Consider the following 24,876-nt stretch of genomic DNA (forward strand, 5'->3'; position numbering starts at 1 on the left):
TTAGGATAACTGCACGTTTTGAGTGCTTCCTTTACATGTGTTCCTTCAGGCTTAGAGGGAACATGTTCAGCCCGGTGGTGTAGGGTCCTAATTACTCCAAGTTTGTGTTCCAGAGGGTGATGGGAGTCAAAGAGGAGGTACTGGTCCGTGTGTGTGGGCTTCCGGTAAACTTCGATGTTGAGGTTGCCATTCTCTTCAATGTGCACAGCGCAGTCCAGGAAAGGCAAACAGTTATCCTTTGTGTCTTCCCTGGTGAACTTGATGTTTTTATCCACAGTGGTAATGTGCGCAGTGAAGGATTCCACTTCTTGTGTCTTGATTTTGACCCAGGTGTCGTCTACATATCTGGCCCTGGAGGCCGCAAACGCCGACGCAGAGGGAGAAGATCTGGCGTTCTGGTTCGACTGAGACGGCGCACTAACAGACCACCGTTACCCAGTTTATTACTGGCTAATATGCAGTCTCTGGAGAACAAGCTGTGCGAGCTTCGGGCACGGATCTCATTCCAGCGAGAGATGCGGGACTGCTGCGTGATCTGCCTCACAGAAACCTGGCTATCGGACAAAGTACCGGACACCGCAATACAACTGCCGGGGTTCTCTGTGCACCGCGGGGACAGGTCACAGGATCTTACTGGGAAAAGCAGAGGCGGTGGTGTGTGTTTCATGATCAACAACAGCTGGTGTGATTATGCGAACGTGCACCCGGTCAAATCCTTCTGCTCACCGGACCTGGAGTACCTGATGATTAAGTGCCGGCCATTCTGGCTACCGAGGGAATTTACAGCAGTGATTATTACGGCTGTTTACATTCCCCCACAAGCCGACACTGACCGTGCACTCAGGGAACTGTACAGCGCGATCAGCAGCGAGGAAACCGCACACCCAGAGGCAGCGTTTATCACAGCCGGAGACTTTAATAAGGGAAACCTGAAGAAAGTCTCACCAAAACTCCATCAACACATCCTTTTTAACACACGTGGAAACCGGCTACTCGACCACTGTTACACCTCTTTCCGGGATGCGTACAAAGCCCTCCCCCGCGCCCCATTCGGCCAATCAGATCACTGCTCCATCCTGCTCCTGCCCGCCTACAGGCAGAAGCTGAAACAGGAAGCACTGTTGGACGGACCAATCGGAGTCTGCGCTGCGGTACTGTTTTGATCACGCGGACTGGGAAATGTTTCACGTGGCCGCCAGAGACATTGATGAATACACAGACTCAGTCTGTGGATTTATCAGGAAATGCGTGGAAGATGTCGTCCCATCCAGAACAGTTAAATCCTTCCCAAATCAAAAACCCTGGATTAACGGAGATGTTCGCGCGGCACTGGCGGCACGGAACACCGCCTTTGCCTCTGCGAACACATCGGACTACAAACATGCACATTACCAACTCCGGAAGACGATCAAAGCAGCCAAACGTGAGTACAGGGACAGGGTGGAGCAACAGTTTGACAACCCTCGGAGTATGTGGCAGGGACTAAACACGATCACAGACTTTAGAGGGAAAACCAGCACACCGCAGACCACGGCCTCTCTGTGTGAGGATCTAAACGTATTCTACGCTAGATTCGACACAGCGAACACCATGAGACCGGACAGTGTGCGCACCGCGGATGACGTCAGTGCGCACACTGTGTCTGAGGAGGATGTGCGGAAGTGCTTCAGGAAGGTGAACGCACGCAAAGCTACTGGTCCGGACGGGATTCCCGGCCGCGTCCTCAAGTCATGCGCGGCTCAGCTGGCTGGAGTGTTCACGCACATCTTCAACCTTTCCCTCTCTCTGTCTGTAGTCCCAGCCTGCTTCAAAATGGCCACCATCGTCCCTGTACCCAAATCCTCCACCATCTCCTCATTGAACGACTGGCGACCTGTAGCCCTGACCCCCATCGTGAGCAAATGCTTCGAGAAGCTGGTCAGGGACTTCATCTGCTCTGCATTACCGGACTCACTGGACCCTCTACAGTTTGCATACCGCCACAACAGGTCCACTGATGATGCCATAGCCCTGACACTACACACTGCCCAGTCACACCTGGAGAAGAGAGACACGTATGTGAGAATGCTGTTTGTAGATTACAGCTCAGCATTCAATACCATCGTTCCCTCGAAGCTGGACAGGAAACTGCAGGATCTAGGACTGAGCAGCTCCCTCTGCAGCTGGATCCTTAGCTTCCTGTCTGACAGACGCCAGGTGGTCAGACTGGGCAGCATCACCTCATCCCCCATCACACTGAACACTGGTGCTCCACAGGGGTGTGTACTGAGCCCTCTCCTGTACTCACTCTACACCTACGACTGCACAGCCACTAACAACTCCAACATCATTGTGAAGTTTGCGGACGACACTACAGTGGTGGGTCTTATCACCAACGGTGATGAGACGGCTTACAGGGAGGAGGTCAGCGCCCTGACCCACTGGTGTCAAGACAACCATCTCACCCTCAACGTCGCAAAGACAAAGGAGCTGATAGTGGACTTCCGGAGGTGCAGAGAAGTACACACCCCCATCACCATCAACGGCGCTGCTGTGGAGAGAGTGAGCAGCTTCCGGTTCCTTGGAGTACATCTGGCTGAAGATCTTACGTGGTCAGTACACACAAACAAAACAGTGAAGAAGGCGCAGCAGCGCCTCTTCTTTCTCAGGAGACTCAAAAGATTCGGCATGAGCCCCCGCATCCTCAGGACCTTCTATCACTGTGCCATTGAGAGCATCCTCACTGGATGCATCACCACCTGGTATGGCAACAGCACCGCCTACAACTGCAAAGCTCTCCAGCGAGTAGTGCGGTGCTCTGAACGGATAATTGGAGGTGAGCTTCCCTCCCTCCAAGACATCTACAGGAAGCGCTGCCTGAGGAAAGCGGGGAGGATCATCAAGGACTCCAGTCACCCCAGCCATAAACTGTTCAGACTGCTTCCATCAGGAAGGAGGTTCTGCAGCATCCGGTCCCGTACCAGCAGACTGAGAGACAGCTTTTTCCATCAGGCCATCAGACTGCTGAACACGTCATAGACACCTCAGCTTCACTACTGGAACTTCAACATTATGCACTACATACTGTACAGTAATGCCACTGTTTTGCACATATTCAACTCTGTATATTTTATATATTTTATTATTATTATTATTATTTTTTTTTTTTTTACTATTTAATTTGTAAAAATGTGTATACACACACACACACACACACACACACACACACACACACACACACACGTAGAAAAATATTTAGTATACACATCCAGAAATGCATACACTATTATATATTGTACATATATTTATTAGTTTCAGGTTGGCCATTCTTGTATTTTGCTCGTTTGTGTTGTTGTGTTTGCACATCTCTGTTGCTTGTGGGGCTCGCACACAAGAATTTCACTCGCATGTGCTGTGCCAGTGTGCCTGCACATGTGATGTGACAATAAAAGTGATTTGATTTGATTTGATTTGATTTGATTTGTACCAGTGGCTGGGTACTCTTCCTTTGAAAGAGCCAAGAGCCTTCCTTTCCACTTCCTCCATGTAAAGGTTGGCTACAATAGGTGACACGGGGGAGCCCATGCCACAGCCATGTTTCTGTCTGTAAAAGCCTTCGTTGTATTTGAAATATGTAGTGGTGAGGCAGAGGTCTAACAGTGTGCAAATCTGATCGGGTGTGAAGTTGGTCCTGTCTTCCAAGGAGCTGTCTTCTTGTAGTCGTTTTCTGACAGTCTCCACGGCCTCCGTGGTGGGTATGCAAGTGAAGAGAGAGACTACATCAAAGGACACCATGGTTTCATCTGGATCCAGGGTAAGTTTCTGGACCTTGACAGTGAAGTCGGTGGAGTTCTTGATGTGGTGTGGGGTGCTCCCCACGAGAGGAGCAAGGATGGTAGCCAGGTGTTTTGCAATTTATAAGTGGCTGAGTTTATACTACTGACTATGGGTCTGAGTGGGACAGCTTCCTTGTGGATTTTAGGAAGTCCGTAAATGCAGGGTATGGCATCCCCTGGGTAAAGGCGGTGATATGTAAGGCGGTCAATGATTTTGTCCTTGGCAAAATGGCAAAATTGAGTTCTTTGGCTAATACTCTCTTTTCAGGTTCAGTGAGATTCCGGTCTGAAAAGTTCTTCACCCATTTCTCCTGATGGTCTTCAGGTGTATTTTCTTCTCTGGGTTGTGTAGGTTCAGAATGAGGAGTGTGTGTTTTTGAAAGCAAAGTGTGAAATTTCCTGCGTTGTCTTTCTTTTCCTTTAGAGTGTTGGGCCCGCTGAGCCTTGTCCACAAACTTGTAAACCTCTTCTAAGATTGGAGAGGCTAGAAGGATTTCCAGTTCCTGCAGAGTCTGGCTGATCTTGATCTGGAGGGCATCTGTAGTGAAATGGACCTGTCTTATCCTTTCACTTAAAAGGTGATTTTGTGCTCTCTGTAGAATCAAGTCTGCTCTGTATCCCCTGACAGTGGATCCAAGGCGCAGGCTCTTAGGAACAACTCTGCTTTGTCTGCATCTTAGGTTGAAACAGAGATGGTTCCTATAATCCGCTAGATTCCTTGATTCGCTTTTATACTCCTGCACCAGTTGAAGGGTGTTCCTCCCAAAATGTATGGCAATATGTCTGTGAAGGTTCTCAGTCGTCCAGGTCATCATAGTCAAAGGAGCTTGCAAAGAAAAGCGTCTGACTTCTTTAAGTTGCTTGAAGACGTTTCACCTCTCATCCGAGAAGCTTCTTCAGTTCTAAGGTCAAATGGTGGAGAGTCCCAGATATAAACCTAGTGGGAGTTTCCCCCCACTAGGTTTAAATATGGCAGGATGCAAAGGAGGATTTAGTGTTTGTGTTATTGTGGGGTGGCTGTAGCTCAGGTGGCAGAGCAGGTCAGCCACTAATCAGAAGGTCGGTGGTTCGATCCCAGGCTGCCTCCTGGCTGCATGCCAAATATCCTTGGGCAAGATACTAACCCCATGTTTGGTGGTGGTCAGAGGGCCCGGTGGCGCCAGTGTCTGGCAGCCTCGCCTCTGTCAGTGCGCCCCAGGGCAGCTGTGGCTACAATGTAGCTTGCCATCGCCAGTGTGTGAATGGTTGAATGACTGAATGTTGTACATCAGTGCGCTTTGGGGTCCTTAGGGACTAGACTAGAAAAGACTGGCCATTTACCATATTACCATGTTAGACCTCTCTCTTCACTTGCATATTCCACTGTACCCAGATGGTACAGTGGACACATGTGTGACTCCTGTGATTAAAGCATCTGTCTTTCAGCTTAACAAGTGAACCGTCAGCTCGTTCAAACACACATTAAAGCTCATTTGGCTCGACACCACCGAACAGAGGCAGCAATATAACAGAGTCACATTAACAGTGCAGTGAATCCTGCTTGTGCCGTGATATTCAGGACTGCAAACCGCGCAGCATCACTGACTTTCAGCTTGTTGTGATTGTGGATATATGACTGACTTTACATCACATTCCCTGTGAGATTAAGGTCAGCTATTGTATTTTAAAGGCTTTAAAACCGAGTAAAAGCTGAACTTACAAACATCGCTAATGGCAAATAACTCTGCCGACATGTGGCCAACAGTAATGTTTTAATGTTCCCCATTATTAAACATTTGCACATAAATAAGTGGCATAATATTCAGTACTTACTTTACTCTTCGGCCGCTACGCTTCTGCCGTCTGCGGCAAAATTATCCACACCGACTGCCGCGCTATGAATTGTGGGATATGTTGGGGCCACAAAGTCTACACCGCCACAGCCTTAAAATTCAGGGAAATGAAGGACTCATTTAAGAGCTGCATTTCAAGCAGCCTTTAAATTGGGACAGCCTTTGGCGCGCCACTGTGACGTAATTGGCCTTAAAATGCAGCCTTTAAGGCTGCAGACCCTGAATTGGGATACAGCTACTGTCACTTATTGGGCTGAGTTGATCGTACGAGACTCCAGAATGCAGTCTGCACGGTGAAAAAAATGGGATCATGATTGATTCCTATTGTTGCTTCCAGTGTTGGGAAGTAACACAATACATGTCCCGGCATTACGTATTTAAAATACAAAATATGAGTATCTCTATTCTGTTACAGTTACTGTTTAAAAAGGTGGTATTCATAATAGAGATCAACAGACCACGTGACTTGCGCGCGCTGCATTGTAGGTACGAGTGGCAGCAAAATCAAAACACTGCATCAAGCGCTAGCATTTCCAGCACCGGTAGTCATTAATTCTGCGGTTTTAATCCCTACTTGCATTTTATTTGCCCCCAAAACAGTTATGTACAAAACAACCGAGAACACGGCAGGTCCGTACAAAGACAGACTTGACGAAAAGGAAAAAAAAGATACGAGGAAAAAAAAATCAAAGGAGTGAAAGGGTCAGACGCATACGAGCATATAGAGTGGGCCAAAGACGTTAGCGTGCTGCCCGATTTTCATCACGCTCGTATTTATAATTATATGGTCCTAAGTGTGAGTGTTTAGTAACTTCAGATCCCTGCAACAAGCCCAGGACCAGTTTACTTTGCTGTATCTATTTTCTAATTTGGACTATTTCATTTTACAGCTGTCGTTAAAATGTTTTCTCCTGTACAGGCCAACGCAATCTATTCGTCTTTTCAGGTTGTAGTGTTACACAACATTTTCAGATTCAATAGAAATGAAATAAGTGTTTCATAATTCATTCCATTTATTGTCTTTATTTATAACTGGCATTATTGTTTCATTTTATTATAGAATCTTACAACAAAGAGGCTAAATTGTATTCCATCATGCTTTATTAGCTGCTTCGGTGAAAAACAAATCAACAATGCAAAAAAATAAAATAAAAACATTTCAAAACAACATATTGGAAAACAGTTATTCATCACTTGATTTCTTCAATACAACCCTTGGGCACATATTTGTGAGCGCACATGAAACAGCGACTATCTTATCCAGCAAAGTCATTTTTTCACCTTCACACGGCACCACTAAACCTAGACTTATGGTGTCATTCAGTATGGAATACTTTGAACGTAGACAACCTATAACTCGTTCAACATGGATCCTGACATGTGCAAGTTTTCGTGTCTCTTCCACATCTTTTGCTTGTAGCTGACTATGACCCTGGGTAAACGCTGGGATTTTTTAAATGGAACCCATTAAGGCAACACTTTCCTTAATATCAAAACCCCAGTCTGCAAGCACTATGTCCCCAGGTGAAAGCTTCTGTAGAAAGCCAGATGTTTTAGCTATACGTTTATTACTGGTACACCCTCCCCATCCTTTAGAAATGAAAGAGATGGTCCCTTGTGGTGTGATGCCTGTGAGATATGTCATTGTGTGCCTACTTTTGTATGTGGAGTATGTCTCTGTCTTAGCGCGTACATTTTGTGCTCTCTCTATGAAAAGTTCAAAACAGTCAATAATAACTGTCACATGGTCACCAAACATCTCAACAAACTGGTGTGGCGTACTGGCCTGTATGCAATGTCTTCCAGGCCAGTGCACCAATGGGCTGAGGTGGGCGTACAGTACATTCACAGTAATGTTAAACACAGTGGATGTGGTTGTCCAGCTAATATCAAAGAGGTTTGCAACATGTTCAAGTGGTAGGTTTAGTCTTTTTTTTTTTTTTTTTTTTTAGGTAGGTTTAGTCTTAAACGTATGAGAGTCAACAAGAGCATCTAAACATGAGAAATTCTTCTGTCAGTATCTGGTAAACTGGGGCTAATTTGTTGTAGCACCCCCATTAGTTAAGCAAAATATGGCAGCCCTGTGTAGAACTTCACTTTAGAGTTGTTGTCTTTCAGGAAGTCCTTGTCTAATTTCTTTTTGGGCAGTTCTTGTTTCAGTTTTTGGTTTTCTTCCTGCAGGTGCGCTGTTTCTTTTACCCTTGGAGAACACATTTTACACTACAGCTGATCTTCATCCTCGTGCTGTAGACTTATCTGCTGTGGTTGGATCTCTGCTGCTGTTTCAGTAGTGACTGATGCTGAAAAACACACATACATACACAAAAAGACAAGTTCATTTTATGTGCAGAAACAAGACAAAGTACTAAAACACCACCAAACTTGGCACAATACACTAGTTAAATAACATTTAATTTACATAATTTGACTTTTAAACAAAGTCATCAAACAGGCACATTTATATTTTCGCTTTGTTACTCAGTTGAAATAAATAGATTACATGGCAGTCTTTTCCTGTTTCATATGTTAGGCTATGCCCTCTTTATTTTTGGTAATTCGCATTAAGAGGCTCTAGTGCCTGTGTCTCAATCTCGCGGACCAGATCACCTCTACTGTGCAGAAATATTTTTAAAAAATATTATTCAAAATATGATTTAATATGAAGGCAATAGGCAGAGTGTTACAGGCACAGCCCTAAAGAATGTAGCCTCATGGGCAGTGTAGTCCGTGCTGCAGGGAGCATAAACTGCCACACCCGATGTCTGCGTGCGAGGGAGGGAGAAAAAGGTCGGAACGTTTTCGGAAAGTACAAGTTGTCACTGACAAGAAACAGATGGGACCATGTAAATATAATAATAACCACTGCAGCCAAAAAGAGTGCCTGACGAGTGTAAGTAAGCTGTTAAGACTCGACTGTACACTGTGTTTGTGTTTTCCTCCGAAACAATAAGTCCCGTTGGAGCAGCCTTTCAACGCCTCTCTCTGTCTCTCGCTAGCAAAGTTGACACAGACAACAAAGTAAAGCTAGTTTTCGGTGACGAGTCCAACACAGAACCCGACGTATTAGCCAGAGGTCCCTTAGGAGCCGCCGACCTGTTTTATATAAGCACGGAATAGTTTTCTATACGAGATCACTGCTAAAAGTGCAGCCTTACCTAATGTCACTCATTTTATTTAAAATCTAGTTGGTATTAGTATGGGGAATAACCTTCATGAATAGTAATAAATCACACAGCAATAGCACATTCATGTAGTTGTAAAAAGCATGATAATATATTAAGTAATCAGAATCAGAATACGTTACTCTCATTGAGTAACGTAACAAAATACATTACAAAATACATTTTGGGGCATGTATTGTGTAATCTGTAGTGGAATACATTTTAAAGTAACCTTTCCAACACTGGTTGCTTCCTGGTAAACCTTTAAGCTGCTAATTCCTGATATTCCTCTTAATAGGCCTACTAATGTTAAAATGTTAAACCAGAGTCTTTTCCTGAGTTAATAATGACCTGGGTGACCTATTCGTCATGTAGACTAACTGTTTTGGAGGGGTTTTGTTCTTCTTTTTTATGACATGTGATGAGTCACCATTTTTCAGATCAGTATTTGAAACCGCAAAGTGTGCAAACATAACAGTGTTATGTTATTAGCCCAGTAACACTGTCTTTAATAAATGCATTAATTAATTGATTAATCTGTTTAATTTACATATGAGCACAATGAATTTTAATAATGCTGTTTTATTGAGTTTTATTTTGAAATATGTGTTGTTCACAGCTGTGTAGTATTACTGTGCCTTTCCTTAACACTTGGTACTTCCTCAACATTGAGTACTAATTGATCGTATGTAATCTGGAAATCAAGACACGCCCACAGAGATGATACACAGCCTAAATTCATCCTTAACTCATCTGCCAATTTCTACTAGAAATGCTGTCGAATCTAAAATGAGGATCAGATTCAGAAAAAGAAGACTTTATTTTATTTCCCAAGGGACAATTAACAAGCAACCAGACAGCATACGTTGAAGATAAGGTCAATAAGAACAGGCAATAGGAGTGAAATAATAAATACACAGAATATAAAGTATATACAGTTGTAAAAAATGTGGTCCAAGAAATGCTGTCAAAACTAAAATCCATGCAGACAAACTTTCACTTTGTTTCTAAAGCACTTTAAAACAAACTAACAGCTGACCAAAGTGTTGTACAAAAAGAAAAAAATAAGAGAACAAGAATACAAGGGTCACACAAAGGATAAGAAGTTTAACACAGATGACAACTCACACTGGGTTAAACGCCAAAGAGAAAAGGTGTGTTTTGAGTTTTACGCAGTTTCATGCACTTATATATGATTGTCCTGACAGATCATGTCAATGATCCAGCAGAGCACACTGCTACTAAGATAACAACCACAGTATTTCTTCTCTTTCTTCTTCTGATGCTGCTGCTTCTTCTACTACTTCTTCCCAACTGCAGATGATGTTGGAGTCACCACCACCTATTAGGCTGGAGGTGATCAGCATGAGGACTTCCCATTGCACAAGAAATCTGCCCCAATTACAATCACCAGCCTAGTGTAAATGGACTGATTCTTATATAGTGCCTTTCTACTCTCCCAGAGTATTCAAAGCACTGTATACAACATGCCTCATTCACCCATTCACACCCACTCAGACAAGCACTTCTAAACACAAGTGCAAATTAATCTACATTCACACACATTCACACCCACGATGAACGCATCGGAGGGCAACTTGGGGTTACCGTGGTATCTTGCCCAAGGATATTTGACATGCAGACCTTATAATCAGCTGATCTGCTCTACCACCTGAGCCACAGCCACCCCAAATGTATAATGTCTCTTCATTAGATAATTAAACTTAAAAGCTTTTCCACACACATCACATTTTAAAGACTTACTACTTTTATCAAAGTTACACACGCTCTCTGACATAGTGGGATTTTCTGTGTCTTTTTCTACTTGATCTTGAATCTGCGTTCTTGACTGTCAGCTACAGCAGAGCTGTGAGCGAGGAGTTGCTCCCTGCCTGCTTCTGGTTCACTGTGGTCTCCTTCCTCAGCAGCAGTCACCATAAAGGTATCAGTTTCCTCCTTCAGTCCCAGCTGCTCCACCTCCTGACTGCACAGTTCCTCCTGTTCCTCTTTAATCTGTGGAGGTTCTGGTTCCTCCTGGTCAAGACTGGAGCTCCTCTCCTGGTTCCAGAGCTGCTGCTCGGGGAGAACCTCCTTCTCCTTACAGACAGGCTGCTGTGGGATGTCTGTCCTGTGCAGCTTTATTTCGGGTTTCCAGGTGATATCCAGCAGTCTGCGCCAACGGTTGATCTCTTCCTCGTACTGGACGATCATTTTTTTCAAACTCCAAGAAAATGTTCAGCAGCAGCAGTTAGTCGCTTGTCGATAAACTCTCTCAGATACTGAACTGAAGGCATTGTTACTGCGACAGCTCACACACAACAACACACGTGGGGCAGTAACAGTAATGGGGCCTTTCCTTTCTTTACTTCCGCCTGTGTCGCATGGTGAGGTTCCGGCAATGTGTATTACATTTTATCCATAGACTCAATTTAGATGTTTTCTTTAGCTTAAAACTAAAGAGAGGATTACAGTACTTTCAGAAGTACTGTAATCCCATCATGCATACCCTCTACAATAAAATACCTAAACTTAGCTCCTGTTGACCCTTGTTTCTGTATTTTATCTTGGAAATCTCTCTGGTTCTCCTATGTTCATTACATTCAGACATCACATGCTGCACAGTTTCATTTTCTTGTCATTTCTCTTTTAAGTTTCTCAATAGTTTAATTTAATGGTTAATGGTTGAATTTAAATCATGAGCTATTCTTAGTCTAGAGAGTATGACTACTTTTCTGTTTTTACCAGCTGCCCTGCTCTGCTCCAAAACTCAAATTTTACTAAGTGCCACCCTCACTTCCATCTTGTCCCATTTAACTTTCTCAGCATCACCGTCTTCCATTTCATTTTCTTTAATGCCAACATGTGCATGTACCCAAATAAACTTTTTTTTATGATGATAGACTCCAAAAGCTTTTATTGTATTTTCTTATTTTGCATCATATCAGCACAACCATACCAGCAGGGGGCAGTGTGACACTGAACTGTGATCTGAAGGGCATTACTAACTTTAAAAGTAACCTCAACTGAGAAGAAATCCATAATTAATGGTGAATAAGAGGGATGTGCATCTCTAAGTAATGCACCTAGAGCAGCAGACGATCACTTCCTGTCCTCTGGAGTTTACTTAAACCAGGATTTCATGACCTCTTTTGAAATGTTAGCAAAGATGGTGCGACGTCTCAGGGTTTCAACAAGTGTTTTCCTGAAAGGCCTGAAATAAGCCTCCGAGCAGCTCAGATGATTCTGCTGAATGATCAAGGACTATTTTTAAATTACTGTAGAGCAGTTTGAAATTGATGTCGGAAATTGTGTGAAGAAAGAAGAGAAAGGGAGTGTTTGTGGTATGAGCAGAAAGAAACAGTGTCATTCTCTCCACTTCTTCATATTTCAAAGTAATTAGTCAGTTTGTCCTGTGAGACAAATGGATTTCTGTACAATGTTTCAGAGCAATATAACCATCAGCTTTTTTTTGGCATAGAAATAAAAAGCCAATATCTTAAACCTAAGGGTCATGTGGATGAACATTGTTATGCAGTCAGTACAAAGTTAGAATTGGTGAGATATGTGTGCGTTGATCTGTTAACCAAACATTTCCAACCATAAAACCACTGCTAGCATCACTAACCCAAAATACTGTTACATTTTTCACATCGATCACTAGTCACAATGATGTTAATCTGCTGTGTGAGCATCACAGAGCGATCTGATTGATACATTATGACTTATGTTTAATGCTTGTGTGTTTACAGATAAGCACTTTGCTCTGACTTCCATGAGAAATAAAGTTGTAGCTAACCACAGATGACTTTGACAGAAGCACCACACTAAGAGCTATTTATATAGTATGCAGAGCTATGAAGAAGCAGCACTTAAAAACTGTTAACACATTTGCCAATGCACTGGACAAAGTTTCACCAGTATCTCTCTAGACCAAAACCATTTCCTTTAAAAACAGGATTGATCATGGGCTGCTCTCTTCAGGGGAAGAAACGTTTCCCCTGAAGAGAGCAGCCTCCTGTCTGTGCACCTCACTGTTCTTTAATATTTATCTGTCGTTTCTTCATGCATATCAGTATTTACGTGCAGTACACACAGACAGAGTGGTGACTGTGGTGGAAGCAACTTTATTCACCACAAACATGTCAGCTGTAGCCAGTGCTTGATGATCTCTCTTGTATGACAGAGCAAAGCTGCTGCTTCTTTAAATGTTTAAGTCAAATTCAAACCAATAAACACCCTCACTCTCCGATTCATTATCTCAGTACATGCTGTACTCTATTGTGGACATGCAGGAGTGAATAAAGTTTAGGACAGCAGTTTAAAATATCTGATGACAGGATGTGGTTATGTTCTTTCTGCTGAAATGTTATTATTAAACTCTAATCTCTGACCTCTACATCTAGCTCAGATACACTTGTTTGTAGCATTAAATGCAGAGTTTGTAATGTTAATGCAGAGTAAAACTGGCTATTGTTTGATGTAAATATGATTTTATAGTGATTCTCTTGAACATTTAGGCTACTTTCTGTAACTGTACCTAACAGTGTTTTTAAAAAATCCTCTTAAATATATTTTATTTAACTGTAACTTTAATGTCTAATAGTTGAATTATTAAGTGTGTGATTGCTTTGATCTGTGTACATCAGGCTAGGTTATAACCACTTCTTCTGCTTCTATTTTGATGGTAACCTCACCCACTCTCAGTAATTTTTTTCTGTGCTTACTTGTAAAGAAACAGCTTGACAGATGAGAAGAGGAAACAGAGGCTGTGTATCAGTGATGGCTGGTGGACGACGTTATCGTAGCTTCGTGCACAGCATTGTGCTGCTGCTCTGGGTCTGTCTCCACTGTAAGTAAACCTTTTGCTTCCAGATGTTAGTGACGTGTTGTATTTGTTGCCTCATGAACTGTGGTACATGAGTGAGTTCAGAACACAGCTGATAGCTGCAGCTTTGCCATTTCAGAGTATTGTTGTGCTAAAGTATTTATTATTGTTCTAACTGCTGCTAATCAACAATTACCTTTAACAGACATTTTTTGAATTCCTGGGAAACAGCTTCTGACACTTTATTTCATTTTTTAAATTCATTTGCTGTCACATTTATATGAAAATGACAACATTATGAATTCATGCTTGTCCACAGAGAAACACCTAAAAACATTTCATGGAGCCGTAGTGTGTAAACATTTTTGCTATGTTTACATTTTTGTTAGCTGACAAACAGGAACTTACACTGTCTGACTCTAAAATAAAACCAGAAGAAAAAGAAAGACCAACTTGACACAAAGACAGAAAGGCAAACAAACTTGGAAAGAGGACACAGAGATATCAGACAGGCATTATAAATATAACAAAACCAAGATACCTGGACTTACCTAGAATTTAACCAGAGAAGGAAAACTGCTGTTATTTTTATTTTAGGGTCTTTACGCTACAATTTTAAGCACATTGGGGTACTGTTGTTGTGATTTGGCGCTTTATAAACAAAATTGAATTTAATATGCAGACTGCTGGAGGATATAACATGACACAGGAAAAATAGGAACCACACAAGTAGACTCTAACCCTGGGTCCAACCCAGCGAGCATGACAACATGACACAGTGGTAAACAGTATTTGTATGTATCGTAGTTACTTCATTCACATCATTGTGCTGCTGCTCTGGGTCTGCCTCCGTTGTAAGTCCACGTTTGCGACGTGTTGCATTTGTTTGCCTCACTGACTCTGAGGTCAGGAGTGCTTCTCATATTAAGAAAGGGACATGTCAAGAGGCTTGCAGTGTATTTTTCTTGTGGGTTCTCAAATGTGGTATTACTAAAGGTAGTGGTGGCTTTAAAGTCATAAAAATATGTAAATTCTAAAACTGGAACATCTACAGTGGGGCAAAAAAGTATTTAGTCAGGCACCGATTGTGCAAGTTCCCCCACCTAAAATGATGACAGAGGTCAGTAATTTGCACCAGAGGTACATGTCAACTGTGAGAGACAGAATGTGAAAAAAAAATCCATGAATCCACATGGTAGGATTTGTAAAGAATTTATTCGTAAATCAGGGTGGAAAATAAGTATTTGGTCAATAACAAAAATACAACTCAATACTTTGTAACATAACCTTTGTTGGCAATAACAGAGGTCAAACGTTTACTATAGGTCTTTAGCAGGTTTGCACACACAGTAGCTGGTATTTTGGCCCATTCCTCCATGCAGATCTTCTCGAGAGCAGTGATGTTTTGGGGCTGTCGCCGAGCAACACGGACTTTCAACTCCCGCCACAGATTTTCTATGGGGTTGAGGTCTGGAGACTGGCTAGGCCACTCCAGGACTTTCAAATGCTTCTTACGGAGCCACTCCTTTGTTGCCCGGGCGGTGTGTTTTGGATCATTGTCATGTTGGAAGACCCAGCCTCGTTTCATCTTCAAAGTTCTCACTGATGGAAGGAGGTTTTGGCTCAAAATCTCACGATACATGGCCCCATTCATTCTGTCCTTAACACGGATCAGTCGTCCTGTCCCCTTGGCAGAAAAACAGCCCCATAGCATGATGTTTCCACCCCCATGCTTCACAGTAGGTATGGTGTTCTTGGGATGCAACTCAGTATTCTTCTTCCTCCAAACACGACGAGTTGAGTTTATACCAAAACGTTCTACTTTGGTTTCATCTGACCACATGACATTCTCCCAATCCTCTGCTGTATCATCCATGTGCTCTCTGGCAAACTTCAGACGGGCCTGGACATGCACTGGCTTCAGCAGCGGAACACGTCTGGCACTGCGGGATTTGATTCCCTGCCGTTGTAGTGTGTTACTGATGGTGACCTTTGTTACTTTGGTCCCAGCTCTCTGCAGGTCATTCACCAGGTCCCCCCGTGTGGTTCTGGGATCTTTGCTCACCGTTCTCATGATCATTTTGACCCCACGGGATGAGATCTTGCGTGGAGCCCCAGATCGAGGGAGATTATCAGTGGTCTTGTATGTCTTCCATTTTCTGATGATTGCTCCCACAGTTGATTTGTTCACACCAAGCTGCTTGCCTATTGTAGATTCACTCTTCCCAGTCTGGTGCAGGTCTACAATACTTTTCCTGGTGTCCTTCGAAAGCTCTTTGGTCTTGGCCATGGCGGAGTTTGGAGTCTGACTGTTTGAGGCTGTGGACAGGTGTCTTTTATACAGATGATGAGTTCAAACAGGTGCCATTCATACAGGTAACGAGTGGGGGACAGAAAAGCTTCTTACAGAAGACGTTACAGGTCTGTGAGAGCCAGAGATTTTCCTTGTTTGAGGTGACCAAATACTTATTTTCCACCCTAATTTACGAATAAATTCTTTACAAATCCTACCATGTGGATTCATGGATTTTTTTTTCACATTCTGTCTCTCACAGTTGAAGTGTACCTCTGGTGCAAATTACTGACCTCTGTCATCATTTTAAGTGGGGGAACTTGCACAATCGGTGGCTGACTAAATACTTTTTTGCCCCACTGTACATTAAAGAAAAAAATAAACATTTTAAAGATTATATATTGTAAGAGCATTAGTTTTTCTGATTAAAACAAGTCTCATGTTCACTGTCCTAACTGTTCGTTGCAAATGTGTCCTCCCTAGTATTTATAACTACATGAACAGTGGGCCTGTTATATCTTGTGGCTCCAAAATTGCAGTGTTGTTTGCATCATTGCTGCCCTGCGTGAGCAGATTTTTGATTTTCTGCTTTTTTTTTTTATTTATTTATCACATTTTAGGCTAAATGTGACCAACAGACACAGCAATAAACAGTACTTGTCTGGAAGTTTGTTCTTGCTGATTGAACTATCCATCAATCCATCTTCTTCCAATTATCTGGGGCCAGGCCGCAAGGGCAGCAGCCTAAGCAGAGAAACCCAGACCTCCCTCTACCCAGCCACCTCCTCCAGCTTGTCCAGGGGAACACCAACACGTTCCCAGGCCAGCTCTGCCTGGGTCTGTCCCACCAGGGCCTTCTCCTGGTGGGACATGCCCAGAACACCTCACCCAGGAGGCATTCTTGTCAGATAACCATAACCAACCTCAACTGGCTCCTTTCGCTGTGGAGGAGCAGCAACTCTACTCTGAGTCCCTTCTGGTTGGCCAAGCGTCTCACCCTATCTCTAAGGGAGAGGCCAGCCACCCTTCGAAGGAAGCTCATTTCTGCTGCTTGCATCCGTGATGTCATCCTTTAGGACACTACCCACAGCTCGTGACCATAGGTGAGGGTAGGGGCGTAGATCGACCAGTAAACTGAGCGCTTTTACACTCAGCAGACTCTGCTTCCTCTAGGGAAGACTTGCCAGATGGATTAAGGAGGTCCTTAAGTATTCCTTCCACCACCAGAAAATGTTCTCAGTTGAAGTCAGCAGTGCTGATCGACAGGCCAAGTGGAACACTATACACAGTGCAGGTAGAGCACTGCTTCAGCCACTGCTAAACCGCGTTCCACTTGGCCCGTCAGTACCTATAAGCTGCCCCACAGGCTAATCAAGCCAAGGACTCCTTCAGCTTGGTGGCTCCCTTCACCTCTGGTGTCACCTCTGGTTGGTTACCACCAGGACAGGCACATATTATTCAGTTTCCATATTTAAATGTTAGTCACCAAACACATTTTTTAAAATTGTTCAATCCTGATATTTTTGCATTTTTAGAGGAGAGAATAAGGTTGGAGGATATTTGGTCTTGTTTTTCCTCACTGACGTTTCATAAATATGACACTTGGTATTTGTATGTTTTTCAGATGTGGAGACTTCCAGTGGAAAACATGTTATTTATAAAAAAGTTGGAGATACTGTGGAGCTTTCATCAGGCTTACCAACTGAAGGGGTGACTGCGGCAACATGGAAATATGGAGAAATAATAATTGCAGACAAAGTCATTGAAAACAATATGGGTGTTTCTAAAAGATCTCCATTTAAGGACAGATCAGAGCTAAACCAGGAAAACTTTACCTTAACAGTGAAAAAATTGACTCTTCAAGACTCAGGTGATTTCATTTTTGTGTCAGCAACAAAAGAGAAACAAAGGGATTCAGTCATCATCACTCTGCAAGTTCATGGTAAGATACTTTATTGAGTAAACAAGCATCTTGATACAATACAATGTGATATTTTGAAATAGTTTATCAACCTCCCTTTTATACTCCACATCTTTTTTGTCTGGTTTTGTTTCCTGATTTCCTGAGAGACATAGCTTAATTTATATATTTTCCTCAAGTAGCAAATCCTTTAGCTTACAGATAAAATGTGTATTTTATCATAATTTATATAGTGGTCATTATTTGACTGAGTTTTAATCTCTTGTCTTCATTTTTTATGTGTTTTGTTTTTGAGGTGGTTTTTAATTTTTAGGTTTAGATACTATGAGACCATCTGATACAGGAGTTAACAGTAGTTGCCCCAATTTAATAAACTTTGGGACTGATAATGTTGTTGTTTGAAGTTGTTGATGTTTGGCCTAATTTTATAAAATAGATTTGCAGGACTCTGCACAAACATATACTTTAAACTGTGATGTAAAATGTGACCTGGCACAGACTCTCTTTGTCCTTCTGTTTCCTCATTAGAGCCCATAAGTGACATGAAATATATGAAGCAATATATATGGAATTGTCTAGACTATTGTCCTGCTAAACTACTTATCACTGTCTCCTTCTGTCCTCTTTTTTCCTCATTAGAGCCCATAACTAAACAGCCTGTCATAAAAATAAATTCTACCTGGATTTCCTCAAATGAATCATGTAAAGTTCTGCTGGAGTGCAGCACAACTGGTGATGTCAGCTACAAGTGGACTGTAGGAAAACAAACACTAACTGGTCCCAGGCAACAATACATCATCAGGCAGGATGGAGAGACCAATGTCACCTGCACAGTTTCCAATCATGTCAGTGAGAAGTCTGCATTTCAAACTGTGAAGTGCAGCAAAGATCATTCACTCAGAAAAGAAACAGGTATGTGGAGAGTGAGGTTGTGAATACAATATAACTGTTTTGTTTTAATAATTTATTAAAATCATTAAATATTTTTTTTAATTTTTGTTTGTGATTTCAGAGTGCAGCTCTTCTTCTCTTGTGATGTTCATTGCTGGGCTGTTTACTGGAATATTGATCACTCTACTGTTGCTCTTTCTGCTTTACTGCATAAAGCGTAAGATTTTTTGTTGCTACTATTAAAAATGGTCTCTTAATCTCCTAATCCCATAATACTTTTTTCTTACTTTTTTTTTCAGGTCTATGTCACAAAAGGTCAGTGTCATGGTCCTCGGTGTGGGGACGAAATTTTTTCTGTTTTTTTCATACTCTTTGATTTGTGTTTTTTCATGTTTTCGTTTTCTGTATTTCTACCTCCCTTAGTTATTTTTAGTATTTTGTGATTTCTAGTCTTTAGATTTTGTTACTGTGCCTCTCTTGTTTTCTATGTGTCACATCGACCCAGTTATGTTCTTATGTCTGTTCACGTCTCAGGCTTTGTCTCATGTTTCCTGTTTTATTTTGATTGTTCCTCAGTAGGAACAGAAAAAGTGTAAACTTCATCCTACTCCTTTTCGAGCACACACATCGTGTAGACATAGAGATATTGATTAAACCTGTTGGTTTTAAAGTTTTTTTCTTCTTTTCTCTTGTTGTTTCAGTTATATTTGCATGCTCGAAATAAAAAATTCAGTTGTTTTTCCCGTAGTTTATTCAGTTTTGCTTCCTACCCATTTCTTTGTTTCTGATTAGTATGAGCTCTGTTCCCTCCTGTTTCCAAGCCCCCCATTATTCTTGTGTATTTAGTCCCTTTTTTTTTCTTTCTGCTTACCTCTCTCATGTTTCCCAAGTCCCAGGTTTTACCAGGTCTCAAGTTCCTCATTCTCAGTTCCAGGTTTCGTGTTTCAGGTTTCTGTGTAGTTTTTCTATGCCTCTTGTGTTTTTATGTTTAACCTTCCACAGTAAGAATGTAACAGAATTCAACTTTATTGTCATTGCACATCACAAGTACAAGCCAACGAAATGCAGTTTGCATCCATCCAGAAAGTGCTTTAGCAATAATATAGATATATAGATATATCTACATATCTATACGGTATATTATATAGATATATATTATTATAAGTATGAGTGTACAAAATATGGGTCTATTATGGGTATGTTGCAATGTACACAGTATGAGGGTATGTTATGAATATGCTATAACTATAAGTGTGTACAGGCTGTGAACAGGATATAAATATGAAAACTACACTGAAATATGAAATATAAAGCTATACAGAAATATGAGCTATGCAAGTTATAAACGGTTGTAAACAGTTGTAGAATTATAATTATTTTATTGTACAGAATGATTGTCTATACAGCATTTACAGTAGTGGTGGTTCAGTCCATGTTATTTTTGTGTGTATTAGGGTATAGTCAAAGGAGCTTGGAAAGAAAAGCGTCTGGACTTCTTTAAGTTGCTTGAAGACGTTTCACCTCTCATCCGAGAAGCTTCTTCAGTTCTAAGGTCAAATGGTGGAGAGTCCCACATATAAACCTAGTGGGAGTAACAGAGGGACAAAAGGACCCCCTGATGAGCCTCTAATCGCCTGAGCCAAGGTGTGAAACTGGGTGTGGGTCCCAATCAGCCAGAGTTTCGGGTGTGTTCATTCTGAAACCTGGCCCCACCTTATCATGCGAATTCCTGAGGTCAGATGGCCCAGGATGTGAGTGGGCGTTAAGGCGTCTGGGAAGGGATCTCAAAACTGGATTATAGATGGCAGAGAGTTGGTGTCGTAAACCCCCGCCTCTGTTCAAAGATGGTCACTCACAGTGGACATAGATGGCTTCTTTCACTCCTCTTTCAAACCATCTGTCCTCTCTGTCCAAAATGTGAACATTGGCATCCTCGAAAGAGTGTCCTTTATCCTTAAGATGCAGATGGACTGCTGAGTCTTGTCCTGTGGAGGTGGCTCTTCTGTGCTGTGCCATGCGCTTGTGAAGTGGCTGTTTGGTCTCTCCAATGTAGAGGTCTGGGCATTCCTCGCTGCACTGTACAGCATACACCACATTGTTAAGTCTGTGTTTTGGCGTTTTGTCTTTCGGGTGAACCAGTTTCTGTCTGAGCGTGTTGCTGGGTCTGAAATGCACCGGGATGTCATGCTTGGAGAAAACCCTCCTGAGTTTTTCTGATACACCGGCTACATAGGGGATGACAATGTTGTTGCGTCTGTCTTTCTTATCCTCCCTCGCTGGTGTCTGGTCTTCTTTTCTGTGCCTCTTTGCTGACTTTAAAAACGCCCATTTAGGATAGCCGCACGTTTTGAGTGCTTCCTTTACATGTGTGTGTGTTCCTTCTTTTTTTCCTTCAGGCTTAGAGGGAACATGTTCTGCCCGGTGGTGTAGGGTCCTGATTACTCCAAGTTTGTGTTCCAGAGGGTGATGGGAGTCAAAGAGGAGGTACTGGTCCGTGTGTGTGGGCTTCCGGTAAACTTCGATGTTGAGGTTGCCGTTCTCTTCAATGTGCACAGCGCAGTCCAGGAAAGGCAAACAGTTGTCCTTTGTGTCTTCCCTGGTGAACTTGATGTTTTTATCCACAGCGTTAATGTGCGCAGTGAAGGATTCCACTTCTTGTGTCTTGATTTTGACCCAGGTGTCGTCCACATATCTGTACCAGTGGCTGGGTACTCTTCCTTTGAAAGAGCCAAGAGCCTTCCTTTCCACTTCCTCCATGTAAAGGTTGGCTACAATAGGTGACACGGGGGAGCCCATGGCACAGCCATGTTTTTGTCTGTAAAAGCCTTCATTGTATTTGAAATATGTAGTGGTGAGGCAGAGGTCTAACAGTGTGCAGATCTGATCGGGTGTGAAGTTGGTCCTGTCTTTCAAGGAGCTGTCTTCTTGTAGTCATTTTCTGACAGTCTCCACGGCCTCCGTGGTGGGTATGCAAGTGAAGAGAGAGACTACATCAAAGGACACCATGGTTTCATCTGGATCCAGGGTAAGTTTCTGGACCTTGTCGGTGAAGTCGGTGGAGTTCTTGATGTGGTGTGGGGTGTTCCCCATGAGAGGAGCAAGGATGGTAGCCAGGTGTTTAGCAATGTTGTAAGTGGCTGAGTTTATGCTACTGACTATGGGTCTGAGTGGGACAGCTTCCTTGTGGATTTTAGGAAGTCCGTAAATGCAGGGTATGGCATCCCCTGGGTAAAGGCGGTGATATGTAAGGCGGTCAATAATTTTGTCCTTTTCAAAGTCTTGAAGGCAAGCTATAACTTTCTTTTTGTAGCTGCTTGTGGGGTCTCGCTTTAAGGCTTCGTAGGTATTGTTGTCACTGAGGAGAGTAGTGATCTTTGTGTGGTAATCTGTAGTGTTTAGGACCACGGTGCATCTTCCCTTATCAGCTGGTAAAACAGTGATGTTGTGGTCTTTGCTCAGGGAAGCGACGGCCTTCTTTTCCTGTATTGTGAGGTTGGATGGAGGGACTTTGGCACTGGAGAGCGTGGCTGAGACTTTCATCCTGATTTGCTCTGCTTCTGTCTGTGATCATTTATTAATTTTATTTATTTTATCCACCATTTGACCTTAGAACTGAAGAAGCTTCTCGGATGAGAGGTGAAACGTCTTCAAGTAACTTAAAGAAGTCCAGACGCTTTTCTTTGCAAGCTCCTTTGACTACGATGACCTGGATGAGTGAGAACCTTCACAGACGTATTAGGGTGTAGTTTTCCATTTGTTTGTTTTTGTCCATTGTGTGTGTGTGTAGGTGGTTGTGGGTGTGTGTATGTTCAGTCCATGAGTTTAATGTGGGTCAGATGTCAGAAGGCAGAGTTCAGGAGTCTGACAGCTGTGGGGAAGAAGCTGTTCCGGTACCTGGTGGTCTTAGTCCGGAGGCTCCTGTAGTGCCTCCCAGAGGGCAGGAGGGTGAAGAGTCCATGTGCTGGGTGACTGGGGTCTTTGATGATTTTCCCAGCCCTTTTCAGACACCGCTTCCTATAGTTGTCATTTATGGCAGGAAGTGGTGCTCCGGCGATGCGCTGGGCAGTTTTCACGACCCTCTGCAACGCCTTCCGGTCCGAGGCAGAGCAGTTCCCGTACCAGACTGTTATACAGTTGGTCAGGATGCTCTCGATGGTGCAGCGATAGAAGTTCACCAGGATGTCTGAGGACAGGTGGTTCTTCCTCAGAGTCCTCAAGAAGAAGAGGCGCTGGTGAGCCTTCTTGACCAGCTTGGAGCAGTTGGTCGTCCAGGTGAGATCCTCGGAGATGTGGACTCCCAGGAACTTGAAGCTGCTCACACGCTCCACAGCCGTCCCTTTAATGTGGATGGGTGGATGTGGGTCAGCATTCCTCCTGTAGTCCACTATAAGCTCCTTGGTCTTCTCAGTGTTGAGCAGCAGGTTGTTTGTTTCACACCACTCAGCCAGACGATCCACCTCCTCCCTTTAGGCGGCCTCATCGTTGTCATTGATGAGGCCAATCACCGTGGTGTCATTTGCAAACTTAATGATGGTGTTGGAACCATCGGCAGGTCTGCAGTCATGGGTGGAGAGGGAGTAGAGGGAAGGGCTCATCACACAGCCTTGTGGTACACCGGTGTTCATTGTGATTGTAGATGAGCAGTGGTTATCCAGCCGGACATGTTGGGGGCGGTTGGTCAGGAAGTCCAGTAACCATTTGCAGATGAGGGAACTGATGCCCAGGTCTGTCAGTGTCCTGATGAGTTGTGAGGCGAGGATTGTATTGAACGCTGAACTGAAACAGTTTAGGTTTCCATTAGTTTATCGCATTCTCCCATCAGCTTTTCTTTGCTTTCTCTCAACATTCCTCTCCATCTCTGTTGTCTGCATTTGGGTTCACACTCTCTCCAATCCACGCCATCTGCCACAGCAGATGTGACAGTTGTTGAAACTCATCAACAGCAGTAATATAATAAATACTTTTGTTCTACTAATAATGAAATATTTTACTTATTTCAGGCTCACACAGTCTGAAACAATCAACCAGGAAGAAAATCAACAACATGTGTACTCGGCTCTTTCCCACGGTCAGGTCTAACACTGTTTACGTGCTCTGATTGGTCACATTAAACTCTTAAAGAATGATTAAACGTTAGATCATTTAATGTTGTTAACTGTTATTAACTTGCAGGTGATCGTTGTATTTATGAGACAGTTAGAGGATCTGAAGACGCTGGACCAGGTAAAGTATGACAATGATGAGTCATGAAAGTAATAAATGAAAACTCTGAGATTTCATGCAATTCAGTAGTGACATTCTTAAACTATTCTCACTGTATTTCAGCTGGATCACAAATACAGTGCATCAAATCAGACTAGACGAGCTGCAACATTTAAGATGTCCAAGAACATGTTCTGAAATTTATTTTTTCAGGATTGTAAATGCCTATATTATGTTTGGCAAGTCATTTATGAATAAGAAATGTATTATCTGATCTCTGCTTTTGTCTAAGTTGGAAATGTTTAATAAACCTGTCTGATGAGATTCCAGTCTTTGTTTTAGTTCTCAGTGCACGCTTCTACACAAATGCTGATGGTGAGAAACTGATTTGGGTTTTTTTTCTACTGTGGTGTGCATTATTTCCACCACCCCCTCTCTACCCGGATTGAAGATTAACTGTGCTGTTAATATTTATGTACATTTACATAATTTCATAATTTTTTTTTGCAAACAACATTCCTTCCTCTAGTCCTACCGATTAGGACTAGACTAGTAAGACTAGAGGAAGGAATGTTGTTTGCAAAAAGTTTTGTGTGAAGAACTCAAAGTGCACTACCACTGATCACATTGCACCTTATATTGCATGTGCTCCTTTATTACATATATAACTTGTACATATCTGTGTAGATACTTACGTTGTTACATACATTCCCTGTGTAGATACCTCTCAAACTTTAAGTCTTTTTTTTCTCTTATTCTAAAGGAATTTTAATGTAAAAATCTACATGCTGCTAACAGAGAGATGACAAACTGTGTTTCATTATTCTTGTAACATTGACAATAAAGATCTATTCTATTCGAATCTATTATTTACCCTTGATAAAATACTATATAGATATTAATAGGTAATAGTTAATACATATTTCCTATATTTAT

At 42.5% G+C, this 24,876-nt stretch overlaps 1 protein-coding gene and 1 pseudogene across 2 annotated transcripts; one reads left to right on the forward strand and one right to left on the reverse strand.

Annotated features, from left to right (window-relative positions):
- Positions 1-5,401: 5,401 nt before the first annotated feature.
- On the reverse strand, positions 5,402-7,589 carry LOC145425449 (uncharacterized; annotated as a pseudogene).
- Positions 7,590-8,376: 787 nt separating this feature from the next.
- Positions 8,377-24,264, forward strand: LOC113019207 (uncharacterized). Of its 2 annotated transcripts, none has more exons than XM_080298463.1 (9): positions 8,377-8,537; positions 13,541-13,657; positions 17,551-17,868; positions 18,487-18,759; positions 18,860-18,955; positions 19,038-19,053; positions 23,739-23,806; positions 23,911-23,961; positions 24,064-24,264. In XM_080298463.1, exons 2-9 carry the CDS (start codon positions 13,555-13,557, stop codon positions 24,096-24,098), a joined length of 960 nt encoding a protein of 319 aa, XP_080154589.1. In that variant the 5' UTR covers positions 8,377-8,537; positions 13,541-13,554; the 3' UTR covers positions 24,099-24,264. The 2 variants fall into 2 exon arrangements, with proteins under 2 accessions (XP_080154589.1, XP_080154590.1); XM_080298464.1 differs by having other exon boundaries at positions 8,382-8,537; positions 13,547-13,657.
- Positions 24,265-24,876: the final 612 nt, after the last annotated feature.

The sequence above is a fragment of the Astatotilapia calliptera genome, chromosome 3, assembly GCF_964374335.1.
Source record: "Astatotilapia calliptera chromosome 3, fAstCal68.1, whole genome shotgun sequence".
NCBI classification, from domain to species: Eukaryota; Metazoa; Chordata; class Actinopteri; order Cichliformes; family Cichlidae; genus Astatotilapia; species Astatotilapia calliptera.